This window comes from Chlorocebus sabaeus, chromosome 24 (genome assembly GCF_047675955.1).
Source record: "Chlorocebus sabaeus isolate Y175 chromosome 24, mChlSab1.0.hap1, whole genome shotgun sequence".
In the NCBI taxonomy this organism is placed as follows: Eukaryota; Metazoa; Chordata; class Mammalia; order Primates; family Cercopithecidae; genus Chlorocebus; species Chlorocebus sabaeus.
This window is the reverse complement of record NC_132927.1, coordinates 45,594,540-45,610,731: the sequence shown is the minus strand read 5'-3', so window position 1 is coordinate 45,610,731 and position 16,192 is coordinate 45,594,540. Positions and strand designations below refer to the sequence as shown.

At 41.4% G+C, this 16,192-nt stretch overlaps 1 protein-coding gene across 6 annotated transcripts in view; it reads right to left on the bottom strand.

Annotated features, from left to right (window-relative positions):
• Positions 1-13,065, bottom strand: part of EXD2 (exonuclease 3'-5' domain containing 2) — a 55,359-nt gene extending 42,294 nt beyond the window's left edge. For 2 of the 6 annotated variants that reach the window (XM_037984156.2, XM_037984155.2), the window contains exon 1: positions 12,887-13,065. Coding sequence is in view for 1 of the 6 variants with exons in the window: in XM_073011109.1 (XP_072867210.1) it covers positions 11,098-11,100 (3 nt within the window). In the remaining 5 variants the exon portion in view is untranslated. Of the gene's footprint in view, positions 1-11,097; positions 11,442-11,530; positions 11,552-12,886 lie in introns of those variants that run through there. The other 4 variants (XM_037984162.2, XM_073011108.1, XM_037984161.2 and 1 more) reach the window with 4 other exon arrangements.
• Between the last annotated feature and the right edge of the window lie 3,127 nt (positions 13,066-16,192).

The following is a 16,192-nucleotide window of genomic DNA, read 5'->3' as shown; positions in this document are numbered from 1 at the left end:
ATTTTTTGATTTCTTGTAGAGATGGGGGTCTCACTATGTTGCCCAGGCTGCTCTCAAACTCCTAGCCTCAAGTGATCCTCCTGCCTCACCCTCCCAAAGTGCTCGGGTTATAAGTGTGAGCCAATATGCCCAGCTAAGTATCAATGGCTACCTAATGATAGTAGGATTATGAACAATTTTTATTTTTCAAATTTTATATGAATATGTACATATTTGTAATTAGAAAAATACACTCTTTTTAAACTGGTGCTCTTTAGAGATAGGCAAGTAAATATCCCACTTGACAAAACACATAATCATATTCTTGGAATAAATCATACTTTAATGAGTTAAATGATTATGTTTAAAGTGTTTGGAAAGTAGCATATGGTAGACAACACAAGCCCTAATGTCAAATAGCCTAGGTTTAAATCCAGCCTCTGTTACTCACTAGCTGTAGGAACTTAGGCAATTTACCAGACTTGGCTAAGCCTCAGTTTCCTCATCTGTGAGACAGGAAGGACAGTCCCCTCATCTGTGAAACAGGAATACCTATTATGTATGATTACTGTGAGGCTTAAGTAAAATCAATAAAATTCACCTAGTATATTGGCTAGAACATTAGGATTCTATAAATGTTAGCTACTACTACAAAACCACAGAACTTCTATTGAAGGAAATCAAAGAATCAGAGTTAAAATTTTGGAGTCAAGTTCAGCTCCCACCCAATTCAAGAATCCTTTCCATGATAATCCCAACAGATCATGACCTAGTCTCTGATTGAATACTTCCAGTATCTGAGTTCATCACCTTCAGAGGCAGTTTTTGTTGAAAGTCCTTGCGTTCTGTAAAAGCTGCCTACTCACAAATTGCCCTCTTTGATAGCCTCTGCAATGACAAGTGTTTACTCCCTCCTTAAAACCTGTTAAAGAGGTGAAGAGAGCTCTGAGATTCCCCTTATAGTCATCCTGTGACCTGGCTTATAGACTCTCCTGGCCAAGGCCTTCTGCACAGTTCCAACTTTGTCAATGTATCTCTTCAAATGTGGCATTTAGGTCTATATGCAATACTTGAGGCCAGGCATGATGGCTCAGGCCTGTAATTCCAGCACTTTGGGAGGCTGAGGTAGGTGGACTGCTTGAACCCCTCCCACCTCAACCCCCGAAGTAGCTAGTGCCAGGAGTTCAAGACCACCCAGGGCAACATGGCGAAATCCCATCTCTACTTAAAAAAAAAAAAAAAAAAAAAAAAAAAATTTACAAAAAATCAGCCACGCATGGTGGCACGCACCTATAGTCCCAGCTACTGAGGAGGCTGAGGTGGGAGAATCACCTGAGCCTGGGAAGTCAAGGCTACAGTGAGCCGTGATCACGCCACTAAAGTCCAGCCTAGGCGACAGGAGTGAGACCCTGTCTCAAAAAAACAAACTTGAGACACGGTCTAACTGATGCAGGCTACAGTGACAGTATTACATCCCAGCAGCTGGACCCTATATTTTATTAATGCTGTATGAAATGATATATTTTTTCGTAACAGAATCTCATTGTTGGGTCATATAAAGTTTGCAGTAAATTAAAATTTACTGATGCCAAATCAGGTTCTCCATTTTAAATATTTGTAATTTATATTTTGCACTTAAATCAAAAATGCTTCTTCTAAATTTCATCTTGTCTGTTTCAGCCAAATGTTTCATATATTGAGGCCAATTTGCATCCTGATTATACTTCCCTCTCAACTTAAACATAATTTTATGTACAAAACTGAGTATCTGTTTTCAGAGAAAATAACATCTCCTAACATATGCTTTTATTAATTCATTTTTATTTGGAGAGGTTTTGTGAACTGCATGTTTTTTTTCTTTTCCAGTCAGAGGATTCATTCAGCAAACTTTTATATGACACATTATATAAGTCAGACACTGTGATAGACCCTGGGTAAAAAGAGTTGAAAGGCACAATTTGCCTTCAAAAAATTCATGATTTAGCCAAGGAAAAATACACATAATGAACAAGTTGCGAAGACTGAGATAACACCGTCAGGTGAAGCACATACAGGTATACGAATGGCTTGGACTTGAGGAAAGAGTGGAGATATTGTTTTTATTTTTATTTTTTTGAGACAGGGCCTCACTTTGTCACCCAAGCTGGAGTGCCGTGTCACAATCTCAGCTCACTGCACCCTTGACCTCCTGGGTTCAAGTGATCCTCCCACCTCAACCCCCAAAGTAGCTAGGACCAACCACAGGTGCATGACAGCACCCCAACTAACATTTTGCATTTTTAGTAGAAACAGGGTTTTGCCGAGTTGCCCAGGCTGGTCTCAAATTCCTGAGCTCCAACACCCCAGCTAATATTTTGTATTTTTGGTAGAAACAGGGTTTCACCAGGTTGCTCAGGCTGATCTTAAACTCCTGAGCTCAAGCGATCTGCCCACATCAACCTCCCGAAGTGCTAGGATTACAGACATGAACCACCACACCTGGCCGAGTTGGGGTATTATTAAGAGAAAACACGGCTGGGTGCGGTGGCTCATGCCTGTAATCCCAGCACTTTGGGAGGCCGAGGCAGGTGGATCACCTGAGGTCAGGAGTTCAAGACCAGCCTGACCAATATGGTGAAACCCCGTCTCTACCAAGAATTACAAAAATTAGCCAGGTGTGGTGGCGTGCACCTGTAGTCCCAGTTACTCAGGAGGCTGAGGCAGGAGAATCGCTTGAACCTGGGAGGCGGAAGTTGCAGTGAGCCGAGATCGTGCCACTGCGCTCCAGCCTGGGCGACGGAGCAAGACTCTGTCTCAAAAAAAAAAAAAAAAGAGAAAACACTTGCTGAGAGAGATAGTGTCTGAGACTAGCATTCAAACAGGAGCAAGAGTTCTCCAGGTGCAGGAGCCAGACAGGAGGAGGGCACTCCAGGTGGAGGGAATAGCTTGTGCACGAATGGGAAGGGTAGGAAGCACCACAGGATAGGTGAAACATTTAAACAAATGTAAAATGTAGGCGGGCGCGGTGGCTCACGCCTGTAATCCCAGCACTTTGGGCGGCCAAGGTGGGAGGATCACCTGAGATCAGGAGTTTGAGACCAGCCTAGCCAACATGGTGAAACCCCATCTTTAATAAAAATTCAAAAATTAGCCAGGCCTGGTGGCGTGTGCTTGTACTACCAATTACTCAGGAGGCTGAGACATGAGAATCACTTGAATCGGGGAGGCAGAGGTTACAGTGAGCTGAGATCGCACCACTGCACTATAGCCTGGGGGACAGAGTAAGACTCAATCACAAAAACAAAAACAAACAAAAAAACCAAACGTAAGATGTACTATACGTGTAAAATATGCACTGAATTTTTGAATACTTACGTTTGAATACTTACCCCAGGCTGGAGTACAATGGCAAAATCTCAGCTCACTGCAACTTCTGCCTCCCGGGTTCAAGCAATTCTCCTGCCTTAGCCTCCTGAGTAGCTGGGACCACAGGCGCCCGACACCACACCCGGCTAATTTTTGTATTTTTAGTAGAGGCGGGGTTTTACCATGTTGGCCAGGCTGGTGTTGAACTCCTGACCTCAGGTGATCCACCCGCCTCGGTCTCCCAAAGTGCTGGGATTACAGGCGTGAGCCACCACACCCAGCCCCATACTGATTTTTATGGTGACTTCTTTACTATGGTAAAATATATATAACATAACATTTACCATTTTAGCCTTTTTTCTTTTTTTTGAGACAAAGTCTGTTTTGTCTATTGCAGAGGCTAGAGTGCAGTGGCACGATCTTGGCTCACTGCAACCTCCACCTCCTGAGCTCAAGCCATCCTCCTATCTCAGCCTCCCAAGTAGCTGGGACTACAGGTACTCCCCACGATGTCTGAGTAATTTTTTTTTTTTTTTTGTATTATTTTTGTAGAGATGGGGTTTCGCAATGTTGCCCAGGTTGGTCTCGAACTCATGAGCTCAAGCAATCCTCTAGACTTGGCCTCCCAAAGTGCTGATATTACAGGTCTGAGCCACCACGGCTGGCCCATTTTAGCCATTTTTAAGTGTACAATTCAATAAGTATGTTCACACTGCTGTGCAACCATCACCATTGCCCATTTCCAGAACAACTTCATCCTTGCAAACAGAAACTGTCATTCAACAAGAATTCCCATTCTCTTCTTCTTCTAACCCCTGATAAGCCCTATTATACTTTCTACCTCTATAAATTCCATATTGATTTTTTAATATTTATGTTGAAAAGAGCACTTTGGGAGGTTGAGGCAGGCGGATCACGAGGTCAGGAGATTGAGACCATCCTGGCTAACACGGTGAAACCCCGTCTCTACTAAACAAAATACAAAAAATTAGCCGGGTGTGGTTAGCCAGGTCCCTGTAGTCCCAGCTACTCGGGAGGCTGAGGCAGCAGAACGGCGTGAACCCGGGAGGCGGAGCTTGTAGTGAGCCAAGATTGTGCCACTGCACTGCAGCCTGGGTGACAGAGTGAGACTCAGTCTCAAAAAAAAAAAAAAAAAAAAAAAAAAATTGTATGTTGAAATAATGTTTGGAATATACTGGGTTAAATATAGTCATGTGCTACATAACAATGTTTCGGTCAACAACAGACCACACATACAACAGTTCTACAAAATTATAAGATTACAATGGAGCAGAAAAATTCCTATTGCCTAGTGACATCATAGCCATCTAACCATCCTAACGTTGCTGTACAATGCATTACTCACAAATGTGTGTAATTATGCTGGAGTTAACGAACCTACAGCACAGCCAGTCGTATAAATGTACAGCACATGCAATTATGTATAGTACATACTTGATAATGACAATAAATGACTATGTTACTGGTTTATGTGTTTACCATATGTTTTATTTTACAGTTTACTCCTTCTACTTATAAAAAAAAATTAACTGTAAAGTAACCTCAGGCAGGTCTTTCAGAAGTTATTCCAGAAGGCACTGTTATCATAGATGACAGCTCCATGCCTGTTATTGCCCCTGAAGACTTTCCAGTGGGACAACATGTGGAGGTGGAAGACAGTGATATTGATGATCCTGCCTCTGTGTATGTCTAAGCTAACATGAATGTGTGTGTTTGTGTCTTAGTTTTTAACAAAAAATTTTTAAAAGTTTTAAAATAAAAAAATTTTAAGTTGAAAAGAGCTTATAAAATAAAGAGATAAACATTTTTATACAGCTATACAACATATTTGTGTCTTAAGCTGAGTGTTATTACAAGTCAAAAAGTTAAAATAATTTAAAAGTTCAAAGTAAAAAAGTTACAGCAAACTAAGGTTAATTTATTACTGTAAAAAAATTTTTAAATAAATTGAGTGTAGCCTAAATACATAGTGTTTATAAGATCTAAAATAGTGTACAGTCGTGTCCTAGGCCTTCATATTCACCCACCACTCACTCACAGGTTCACCCAGAGCAACTTCCAGTCCTGCAAGCTCCATGCATGATAGATACACTACATAAGTGTAACACTGTTTATCTTTTCTTGAGAGGGAGTCTCGCTCTATTGCCAAGGCTGGTATGCAGTAGCGTGATCTCAGCTCACTGCAAACTCTGCCTCCCAGGTTCAAGCGATTCTCCTGCCTCGGCCTCCCGAGTAGCCGGGGCTACAGGTGTATGCCACCATACAAGGCTATTTTTTTTATTTTTAGTACAGATAGGGTTTCACCATGTTGGCCAGGCTGGTCTTGAACTCCTGACCTCAGGTGATCTGCGCCCCTCGGCCTCCCAAAGTACTGGGATTACAGGCGTGAGCCACCATGCCTGGCCCACTGTTTATCTTTTATACCACATTGGTACTATACTTTTATGCTTAGATATGTTTAGACACACAAATACCATTGTGTTACAACTGCCTACAGGACTCAGAACAATAACATGCCATACAGGTCTGTGGCCTAGGAGTGATAAGCTATTCTATACAGTCTAGGTATGTAGTCGGCTATCCATCTAGGTTTGTGTAAGTGTGCTCTATCGTGTTCATAAAATGACACATTTGGCAGAACAGAGTCTCACTAAGTGATGCCATTGCTATAGTTCACCTTGTTTATTTTTATATCTTTAATGTGGCTACTAGAAAATTTTAAATTGGAGCTCACATTCTACTTCTAATGGACACTACTGTGCTTGAATATAATGTGCAAGTAAGGAAATAGAGACGATGCTAGAATGAGTAGATACAGGACAAGTCATGAGGGGGCCATGCATTACCCTACAGGACCCTGGAGAGCAAATAACAGACTTATAAGGAGAGTGACAGGATCAGACCACCATGGTACTAATGTGGGTGCTAGCTTGGAGGAGGGCAAGGCTGTAGGCAGAAAGACCTTTAGAAGATTCATAATGCTGAGAGGCAAAGAATACTCGAATTATGGCAGAGGAAACCAGAATAAAAAGAGCCACGGTTCCTAAACAGAATGGCTGCATCACAACCACCTGGAAAAACAACAAAGTCATCAACCAACTTTTAGAAATTATAAGATAATTCAGAAAGTCTGATGAGTATAAACTCAATAGCTTTCCAAACCTATTATAAAAATGTGAAAAAAGAAATCTCATTCATAATAGCAATATAGCTGTATACTACTTTAAAACTACATTTAAAAAACCACATATACACATACACAAGTCTAGGAATAAATTCAACAGGAAATGCGTCAGATCAATACAAAGAGAAACAGAAAACTTTAGTGAAGATCTAGAAGACCAGAAGAATGGAGATGTAAGATAGCAGCTGTCATGTGCCAGGTACTTTACATGTACATATATACTCATGTTAAAGTATTCATTTAATCCTTTCAATAACCCTATGTGGGAGGTACTATAATTATCCTATTTTTGATAAGCAGACAAGATTGTTTTACAGAAATACTCAAAATAATATGTAAATTCAATACAAACTTCATTTTTAAAAACTTTTTAAAGAATGAATTGACTGTGTGCAGATGAGAAAAATGGATGCAGCAACTTGGATCAGGATCACGGATTATGGATCATGGATCATGGATTGTGGAGGCCACAACCCTGAGTGAATTAATACAGGAACAGAAAACCAAATACTACGTGTTCTCACTTATAAGTGCAGCTAAACACCCAGTACACATGTACATAAAGACGGGAACAACAGACACTGGGGACTACTAGAGAGGAGGGGAAGACAGGGAAGGGGGCTGCAGGCTGAAAAACTACCTATGCTCAGTACCCGAGTGAAGGACTCATCCATACCCCAAACCCCAGCAAAACACAATATACCCATGTAACAAACCTGCACGTGTACCCCCTGAATTTAAAATAAAAGTTGAAATTTTATATATATATATATAAAAAGAATGAATTGACCATTGAGAAAGTGAAAAGACAACCCACAGAATGGGAAAAAAATATTTACAAATCATATTATCTTGGAAGAGTGTGTATCTAGAATATATAAAAATCTCTTACAACCAAATAAAAAAAAAAAAAAAAAAAATTTAAAAACTGGCTAAGGATCTAAATAGGTATTTCTGTTCTTCAATTCATTTTTTAATATGTTTTTTAGAGACAAGATCTGGCTCTGTTGCCCAGGCTGCAGTGCAGTGGTGCAATCATAGCTCACAACAGCCTCAAACTCCTGGGTTCAAGTGATCCTTCTGCCTCAGCCTCTTGACTACAGGTGTGCTAACTGAAGAGACATGTCCAGCTAATTGAACAGACATTTCCTGATAGAGGGTATACAAATGGCCAATAAGCACTTGAAAAGATGTTCAATATCATGAGCTGTTAGGAAAATGCAAATCCAAACCACAATCAGATACCACTTTACACCCAGTAGGATGATGCTATTAAAAAAAAACAAATAAGGCCAGGTATGGTAGTGCACACCTGTAATTCCAGCACTTTGAGAGACCAAGGTGGGAGGATCACTTGAGGCCAGGAGTTTGAGACCAGCCTGGGCAACACAGTGAGACCCTGCCTTTACAAATAAAAACAAACAAAAAAAATTAATTCTCCAGGAGTGGTAGTGTGCCTATAGATTTAGCCACTTGGGAGGCTGAGGCAAGAGGACTGCTTGAGCTCAGGAGTTTGAGGCTGCAGGAAGCTTTGATCACTCCACTGTACTCCAGCCTGGTCAACAGAGTAAGACCCTGTCTCTCAAAAAAAAAAAAAAAAAAAAAGACAAGTGCTGGCAATAATGTGGAGAAATTCGAAATCTCATGCATTGTTGGTGGGAATGTCAAATGGTACAGCTGCTCTGGAACACAGTCTGGCAGTTATATGACCTAGCAATTCCACTGGCAGGTATATACCCAAGGGAAATGAAAACACATGCCCGTACTAAAGTCCATAGCTATTCATAACAGCCCAAAAGTGGAAACACCCCAAATGTCAATTAGTTGATGAACAGATAAATAAAATGTAGCATATCCGTATGTTGAGTTGAATTATATTCCCCAAAAAGATATGTTGAAGGTCTAACTTCCAATACCTGTGAATGTGACCTTATTTGGAAATAGAGTCTTCAAAGAAGTAATCAAGTTAACATGAAGTCATACTGAAGTAGGGTGGGCCTTTAATCAAATACGACTGGTGTCCTTACAGGAGGAGGAGAAGAAACAGGTTTACATTGAGCAAATCCAGTATGCAGACAGACACACAGGGAAGGTGACCATTTGAAGACAGAGGCAGAGACTGGAGTTATGCAACTGCAAACCAAGAAATATCAAGGATTGCCAACAACCACCAGAAACTAGGAAGAGAAAAGGTAGGATTCTCCCCTAGAACCTTCAGGAAGAGCATGACCCTTACTGACACCTTAATTTTGGACTTCTAGCTTCCTTAACTGCAAGAGAATAAACTTCTGTTGTTTTAAGCCACCAGTTTGTGTTACTTTGACCACAGCCCTATAAAACAAATACACCATAGGATGAAATTTCATTCAGTAATAAAAAGGAATGAATACTGAAACATGCTATAGCATGGAAAAATCTTGAGTACATTATCCTAAGTTAAAGCAGCCAGTCACAAAAGACTACACATTGTATGATTCCATTTACACAAAACACCCAGATCTAGAAAGACAGAAATATTAGTGGTTGCTTAGGGCTGGGGTCTTAGTGGAGTCAGGGACAGGGAGTGACAGCTAATGAGTATGGGTTTATTTTGGGGGTGATAAAAATGTTGTAAAATTAGACTATGGTGATATTTGCACAACTCTATGAATATACTAAAATCCTCAAATTGTACACTTTGAATAATGAATTATATGGTGTGTGAATTACATCTCAATAAAGCCATTAAAAAATGATTTGGGGCCAGGTGTGGTGATTCACGCCTGTAATCCCAGCATTTTGGAAGGCCAAGGTGGGCGTGTCACTTGAACCCAGGAGTTCAAGACGAACCTGGGCAACATGGTGAAACCTCATCTCTATAAGTAATACAAAAATTAGCCAGGTGTGGTGGTGCACACTTGTAGTCCCAGCTACTTGGGGGGCTGAGGCAGGAGGATCACTTGAGCCCAGGAGGTCAAGGCTGCCATTGCACTCCAGCTGGGTGACGAAGTGAGATCTCATCTCTCTCTTTTTTTTTTTTTTTTGAGATGGAGTCTCACTCTGTTGCCCAGGCTGGAAGGCAGTGGTGCAATTTCAGCTAACTGCAACCTCCGCCTCCTGGGTTCAAGTGATTTTCCTGTCTCAGCCTCCTGAGTAGCTGGGATTACAGGCGCACACCACCATGCCCGGCTAATTTTTGTATTTTTAGTAGAGATGGGGTTTCACCATGTTGGTCAGGCTGGTCTCAAACTTCTGACCTGGTGATCCACCTGCATCGGCCACCCAAAGTGCTGGGATTACAGGCGTGAGCCACCGCGCCCAGCTCCCCAACTCTTAAAAGAAAAAAAAATTGACAAGCTGACTCTAAAATTAATCTGGAAAATAAACTAATAATAACCAAAAATATTGTTTTTTAAATGAGAGGACACGAGCTGATATAGTATATGACTTCCAATAAAATAATAATCATGATGGAGTATTTACCCTATTAGATGTCAACATATAACATACAGTTTAATATAGGACGTTGTGGTATTGGTCCAGCAAATAGAAAAGTATACCATAGAACAGAAGACAGTCTAGAAACAGACCCTGTATGATAAATGAGTACATGTGGCCAGGTGAGGTGGCTCCTGTCTGTAATGCCAGAACTTTGGGAGGCTGAGGTGGGAGAATCTCCTGAGACCAGGAGTTTGAGACCAGCCTGAGCAATATAGCAAGACCTCATCTCTATCTCTACAAATAAAAATTAAAAAGAAAAAAAAGAAATTAGTACATGGTAAGTGTGGCATTTCAGATCAATGGTTCAAGAATGGACTGACTATTCGAGGTGACAGTGTTTGGAAAACAACAATTATACACGCACAATTCCGGAGGAATTAAAGAAAAAAAATTATTCCCACAAGAAGAACTTCTAGGAGAAAACAGAGCTTTAGGAGAAAACCCTCCTCTCTCTAAAAGTAGAGGAGGATTTTTCAACTTGAGCACAATTGACATTTTTGGCTGGTGAAATTCTTTGTTGTGGGAAGCTTTCCCATGTGCTGTAGGATGTTTCCCATGCACTGTAGGATGTTTAGCAGCACCCCTCACTTTTACTCACTAGATAACCAATAGCAGCACCATCCTAGTGGAACAAACAAAAAACATCTACAGACATTGCCAAATAATCCTGAGAGCAAAAATCTTTGCCATTTAAGAACCACTCAGATTGGGAATGATAGCCACAAAATACAAACACACACAGAACAGACTGATAAATTAAAACCTAAAATTTTAAACTTTGTTTCAACAAAGATGCCATATAGTTAAAAGACAAGCAACAACTTAAAAAAGCAATAAGCAGGGAGTAAATATTATAAACATACATAAATAACAAAAGATCAAAATCCAGAACATACAAAATACTACTATAAATCAGTAAGGAAAAGACAATCCAATAGAAAGAGATGTTTCTCAAAAGAGGAAATACAAATGGCCGACAATCATGAAGATGTTCAATCTCAACAGCAATCAGGGGAATGCAAATTAAAACAGCAATGAGAAATCACTTTTCCATCCATCAGATTGGCAAAAATAAAAAAGATTCATACCATTAAATGTTCGAAAGAGCATGGGGGGCTGGGCACGGTGTCTCACACCTGTAATCCCAACACTTTGGGAGGCCGAGGCGGCTGGATCACTCGAGGTCAGGAGTTCGAGACCAGCCTGGTCAACATGGTGAAACCCCATCTCTACTAAAAATAAAAAAATTAACTGGGCGTGGGAGCAGGTGCCTGTAATCTCAGCTACTCGGGAGGCTGAGGCAGGAGAATCGCTTTAACCTGGGAGGCAGAGGCTGCAGTGAGCCGAGATCACGCCACTGCACTCCAACCTAGGCAATAGAGCAAGACTCTGTATCAAAAAAGAGAGAGAGCACGGAGGAAATTATTATACACCGTGGGTAGCAGTTTGGCATTCCTAAATCCCCATACTCTCCCATCCAGCAATTCCACCTGCGGGTACCCATCCTTGAGAAATGCTCACATGGGCACACAGAGGTGTGTGGGAAGGATGTTCTCCGCCAAACTGCGTCTGAAAAGGAAAAACTGGAAACAATCTATGGAATCTTACATAACCATGGAATTTACAGAACAAGTAGAAAGAATAGGTAGATCTCTACATACTGACAAAGAAAAAATTCCAAGACCCGTTTTTAAGCATAAAACGTCAAGTTATGTAATGCATAAAACATACATATTTGTAAAAGTTTAAGGCGAAATCTTACAAACATATATCATAACGTGCACACACTTGTCAAATAAATGCAAAGAAAAACACACACAAACTGACAACAGTTCTTATTTTGTGAGAAAGGGACTGGTAAAGAAGGGAGGAGACGGAAAAAAAAAATCAAAGAGGATCTGTCTTCCACACTCTCCACCCTCACCACCAAGGAGAACATAAAGCTAAAAAAGATTTGTCTTGTTTAAAATTGTTACATAATTTTGTTACAAGACTTTATGCACAGACTATAACTAGCATATTTTTAAAATACATTTTTAAAACAAGCTCAACTTTACCAAATTTAATCCATCTTCCTCCCTGCGCCACGACCCGCACTTTCTAATTCCTATAACTAACAAAACCTTTCAATTCCTTCTATCCTTGTAAAAGAACTAAAAAAAAAAAAAGTATAATTTCAATTTTGTGTTTTTGAGGAGAGGGTATATAAAGGAGTTTGAATGTTGTAATCATATCAAAAGCCTATCAAAAGCTTATCGAGGGATGGGTTTGTTTGTATTTTAAGGAGCAGGTGTCAATTTTATAATAAGTATTGATTAAGGTTCTTAGTTTTGATCCATCCCAGGGATATGAAAAACCAAAGAGGTGGCTCCCAGCAAGGCCCAGAGCAGGGTGTGGTCTGGGAGGACAGGGATGGTAGCGGGGGTGGCGGCTCACACGCATCCAGGGGAGAAAATAGCAGCAGTGGCCGCGTCGAACTCGCAGCGCCCGAGGAGCTACCAGGTGCCGCGGGCGGGGCCTCCTTTTTAGCTGATTGGGACACGCAGCCTCGAAGGTCTGGTAGGGGCTCCCAGAGAGAGGGTAAGGGGGTCGGAAGGAGAGGCCCGAGGAGAGCGTGGGAGGACGTGGGCAGGGGTGAGGCCCTCCTTGCGCCCTTGGGTGCTGAACCGCCCCGCCGTCGGCGACGGGGGCGAGGGGGCCACGCTGAGGGGCGGGGAGAGGGGCAGGGCAAACTTGCTCCGGGACAGCTGGGTCCCCGCAATGTCACCCCTGTACACGGTAATATCCCCCGCCCCACGACCCCTCTTGGTCTGCACTGGAAGCCCCTCTGCCCCGCGCACAATCCCGGTGCAAGGCCTCGCCGGCCTCTGAGCTTACCTGCTGTCTCGGACTGGGCCGCACACCTGCAGCGGGCTCACGGTAAAGTGCTGGAACCTGTGCGGCCGCCAGCGCGCACCCACCCGGATTCACTAGGGCCGTAACCACTTCCGTTCCTGCGGCAGGCCTGGAGGACGTAATCCCAGCTGGGGTCTGGGAACGGGCAACGCCATCTTGTACGGAAGCTCCTGGGGCAGGTGATGCCTACCCAGTCTGTCTCCTCTGTTGGACAAAGAATCTGTTAAAATTGGAAGGGCTTAACGTCTTCAGAAAAGTGACGCATTTGTTTCTGGGATGGTATGTTTGTGTTTTGGTTTTGGCTTTGTGTTTTGGGTTTTGGTTTTGGTTTTGGCTGAACTCTCACAAATGTAATATGGGACATCGAATTTTCTTTAGTATCCTGTGTACTGTTTTTCTGTTAAACAATAACAGTAAATAGAAGGAAAGACAGGCCGGGCGCGGTGGCTCAAGCCTGTAATCCCAGCACTTTGGGAGGCCGAGACGGGCGGATCACGAGGTCAGGAGATCGAGACCATCCTGGCTAACACGGTGAAACCCCGTCTCTACTAAAAAATACAAAAAAAAAAAAAACTAGCCGGGCGTGGTGGCGGCGCCTGTAGTCCCAGCTACTCGGGAGGCTGAGGCAGGAGAATGGCGTAAACCCGGGAGGCGGAGCTTGCAGTGAGCTGAGATCCGGCAACTGCACTCCAGCCTGGGTGACAGAGCCAGACTCCGTCTCAAAAAAAAAAAAAAAAAAAAAAAAAAAAAAGAAGGAAAGACAGTGTATTTAAATAATGTAGTCTTCATTAGCAGTGCACATTATCCTATAGCCACTATAATAATTTTATGCACCCTTTTTTTTTTTTTTTTTTTTTTGGTGGAGACTGTCTCCCTACGTTGCCTAAGCTGGTCTCGAACTCCTGGGCTCAAGCGATCCTCACAGCTCAGCCTCCCAAAGTGCTGGGATTACAGGCGTGAATGCCCAACCTATGCCATCTTTTATAGCGATAATCACAATATCTTCTGTTTATATATTAAACCGTTCATCCAATTAGTCTTTATTAGCAATTATATATGAGGCAGTTAATGTGTGCTACATGCATGTTTCTCCTTTCTCATGGAATGTGTAAAACAGAAGGAGAAATGAGATGTGCATAAATAACCAATATAAGGTGTAATAATAGCTACCATTTGTTGACTTTGTGCTCACCTGTTGCTAGGAGCTTTGCAAAGCATTTTACTTATTTTTTCTCTTTTAATCCCCATAACAACCCTATGAGGCAGTACTATTATTAGTGCCATTTTACATAAAATGGAAAAAGGTTAAATAACTTCTTCAAGGTAATTCAGCAAGTAAGCACCAGAGTTAGGAATCAAACCTCATACGTCTGATTGCAAAGCATGTGGCCCCATCCTTTATACTACATTGTCTTCAATACAGGGGCAAATGTTTTAAATTCCACTGAAGGAGTATCCATGGGGGAAATTTCCAGCTATTATAGGTGATTAACTCCCTGAATTTTTATCTGTCCATCTTGAAACCCTTAAAAAACAAAGGATAAAGAGGAAATGCAAATTAAAACCACAATGAGATATAGCTAAATGAAAACCACAGAAAATATCAAGTATTGGCAAGATTGTGGAGCAACCACAGCTCTTATATGCTCCTGAAGGGAGCATAAATTGATACAATCACTTTGTTAAACTGTTTGGCGGTATCAACTGAAGTTGAATACATGAAAAAGCCTTTGTTCCAACAATTTCACCCCTAGGTGGGGCACAGTGGCTCAACGTGTAATCCCAGCACTTTAGGGATTTTCACTGTGTTGCCCAGGCTGGTCTTGAACTCCTGGCCTCAAGCGATCCTCCCACCTCGGCCTCCCAAAGTGCTGGGCATCATAGTGCACACCTGTAGTCCCAGCTACTCCAGAGGCGTAGGCAGAAGGACCTCTTGATCCCTGGAGTTTGAGACTGCAGTGAGTTGTAATTGCACCACTGCAGTCCAGCATAGGTGACAGAGCTAGACCCTGTCTCAAAATCAAAAACAACAAAAAAACAATTTTACTCCTAGTTATAAATATGAAACTGAAATGTCTGCATATATTCACCAAAAGGACATGTACATAAAAAAGCTCATACCCATACTTTCAACAGCCCCAAACTGGAAACTACCCAAATATCCCTGCTGTTAGAAGTCACTGTAGATAGTGATTCATCTTAGGGTAGTAATAACTGGAAGGGAACGTGAGGAGGCTCACGAAGTGCTGATAATGTTCTATTTCTTAATCTGAGTGCAGCTTTACATGTGTGTTCAGGTTATATTTGTGAGCACTTTTCTGGTTTCATATATACTTCGATAAAAGAGTTTTTTTAAAATGATAGTAAAGGAGTGAAAAGTTTGTTAACCCAAAGAAGAAAGAACAGGAAAGGACATAATACCAAACTAAAAAAAAAGATACAATTTTAAAAGATAGAAATTGGATTAGAATGGCAGATACAGTGTATGCTTGTATCAAAATATCTCATGTACCCCATAAATGTATACATCTACTGTGTGCCCACAAACATTAAAAATTAAAAACAAAAAGAATAACAGAGTGTTGACATTTGGAGGATTTCATAAAGAACTGTCTGGGTTCACAAGCAATCATTCTACATTAAGGCCCAGTCAACAAGACTCCTCTGTGCATACAGAACTTCTAATCAGCTTTTAAAATACAGTTTCTCACTTTTAAATATGAGAAGACATCCAAGAATCACCAGTCATTATGGGAATGTCTCTGACATAATTAATTAATTATGTGTAGAACTATGTATAGAACCCTCCGTTCTTGAGGAAGACAAAGAAAAGAACTATATACCCAACGATTTGAGAACACAAATTGTTCTCAAATATACTTTTCACATATTCAGGGAAGATTTAAGAAAATTAATTTTGATTTAGGCCATTGATTATCTAACAGGTTGCTATTTTAAAAATCAAATAAAAATTTAAAAAATATTTTAGGTTATTGAGCAACTTTTTACAAATTGTAAAAAATTGCTGTCATATAGCTCACATTCTCTGGCTACATTGCAATTAAGTTAGAAGTCAATAATGAGGCTGGGTGCAGTGTCTCATGCCTGTAACCCCAGCACTTTGGGAGGCCGAGGCAGGTGGATCACCTGAGGTAAGGAGTTCAAGACCAGCCTGGCCAACATGATGAAACCCTGTTTCTACAAAAAATACAAAAATTAGCCAGGCACAGTGGCCAGTGCCTGTAATCCCAGCTACTTGGGAGGCTGAGGCAGGAGAACTGCTTGAAC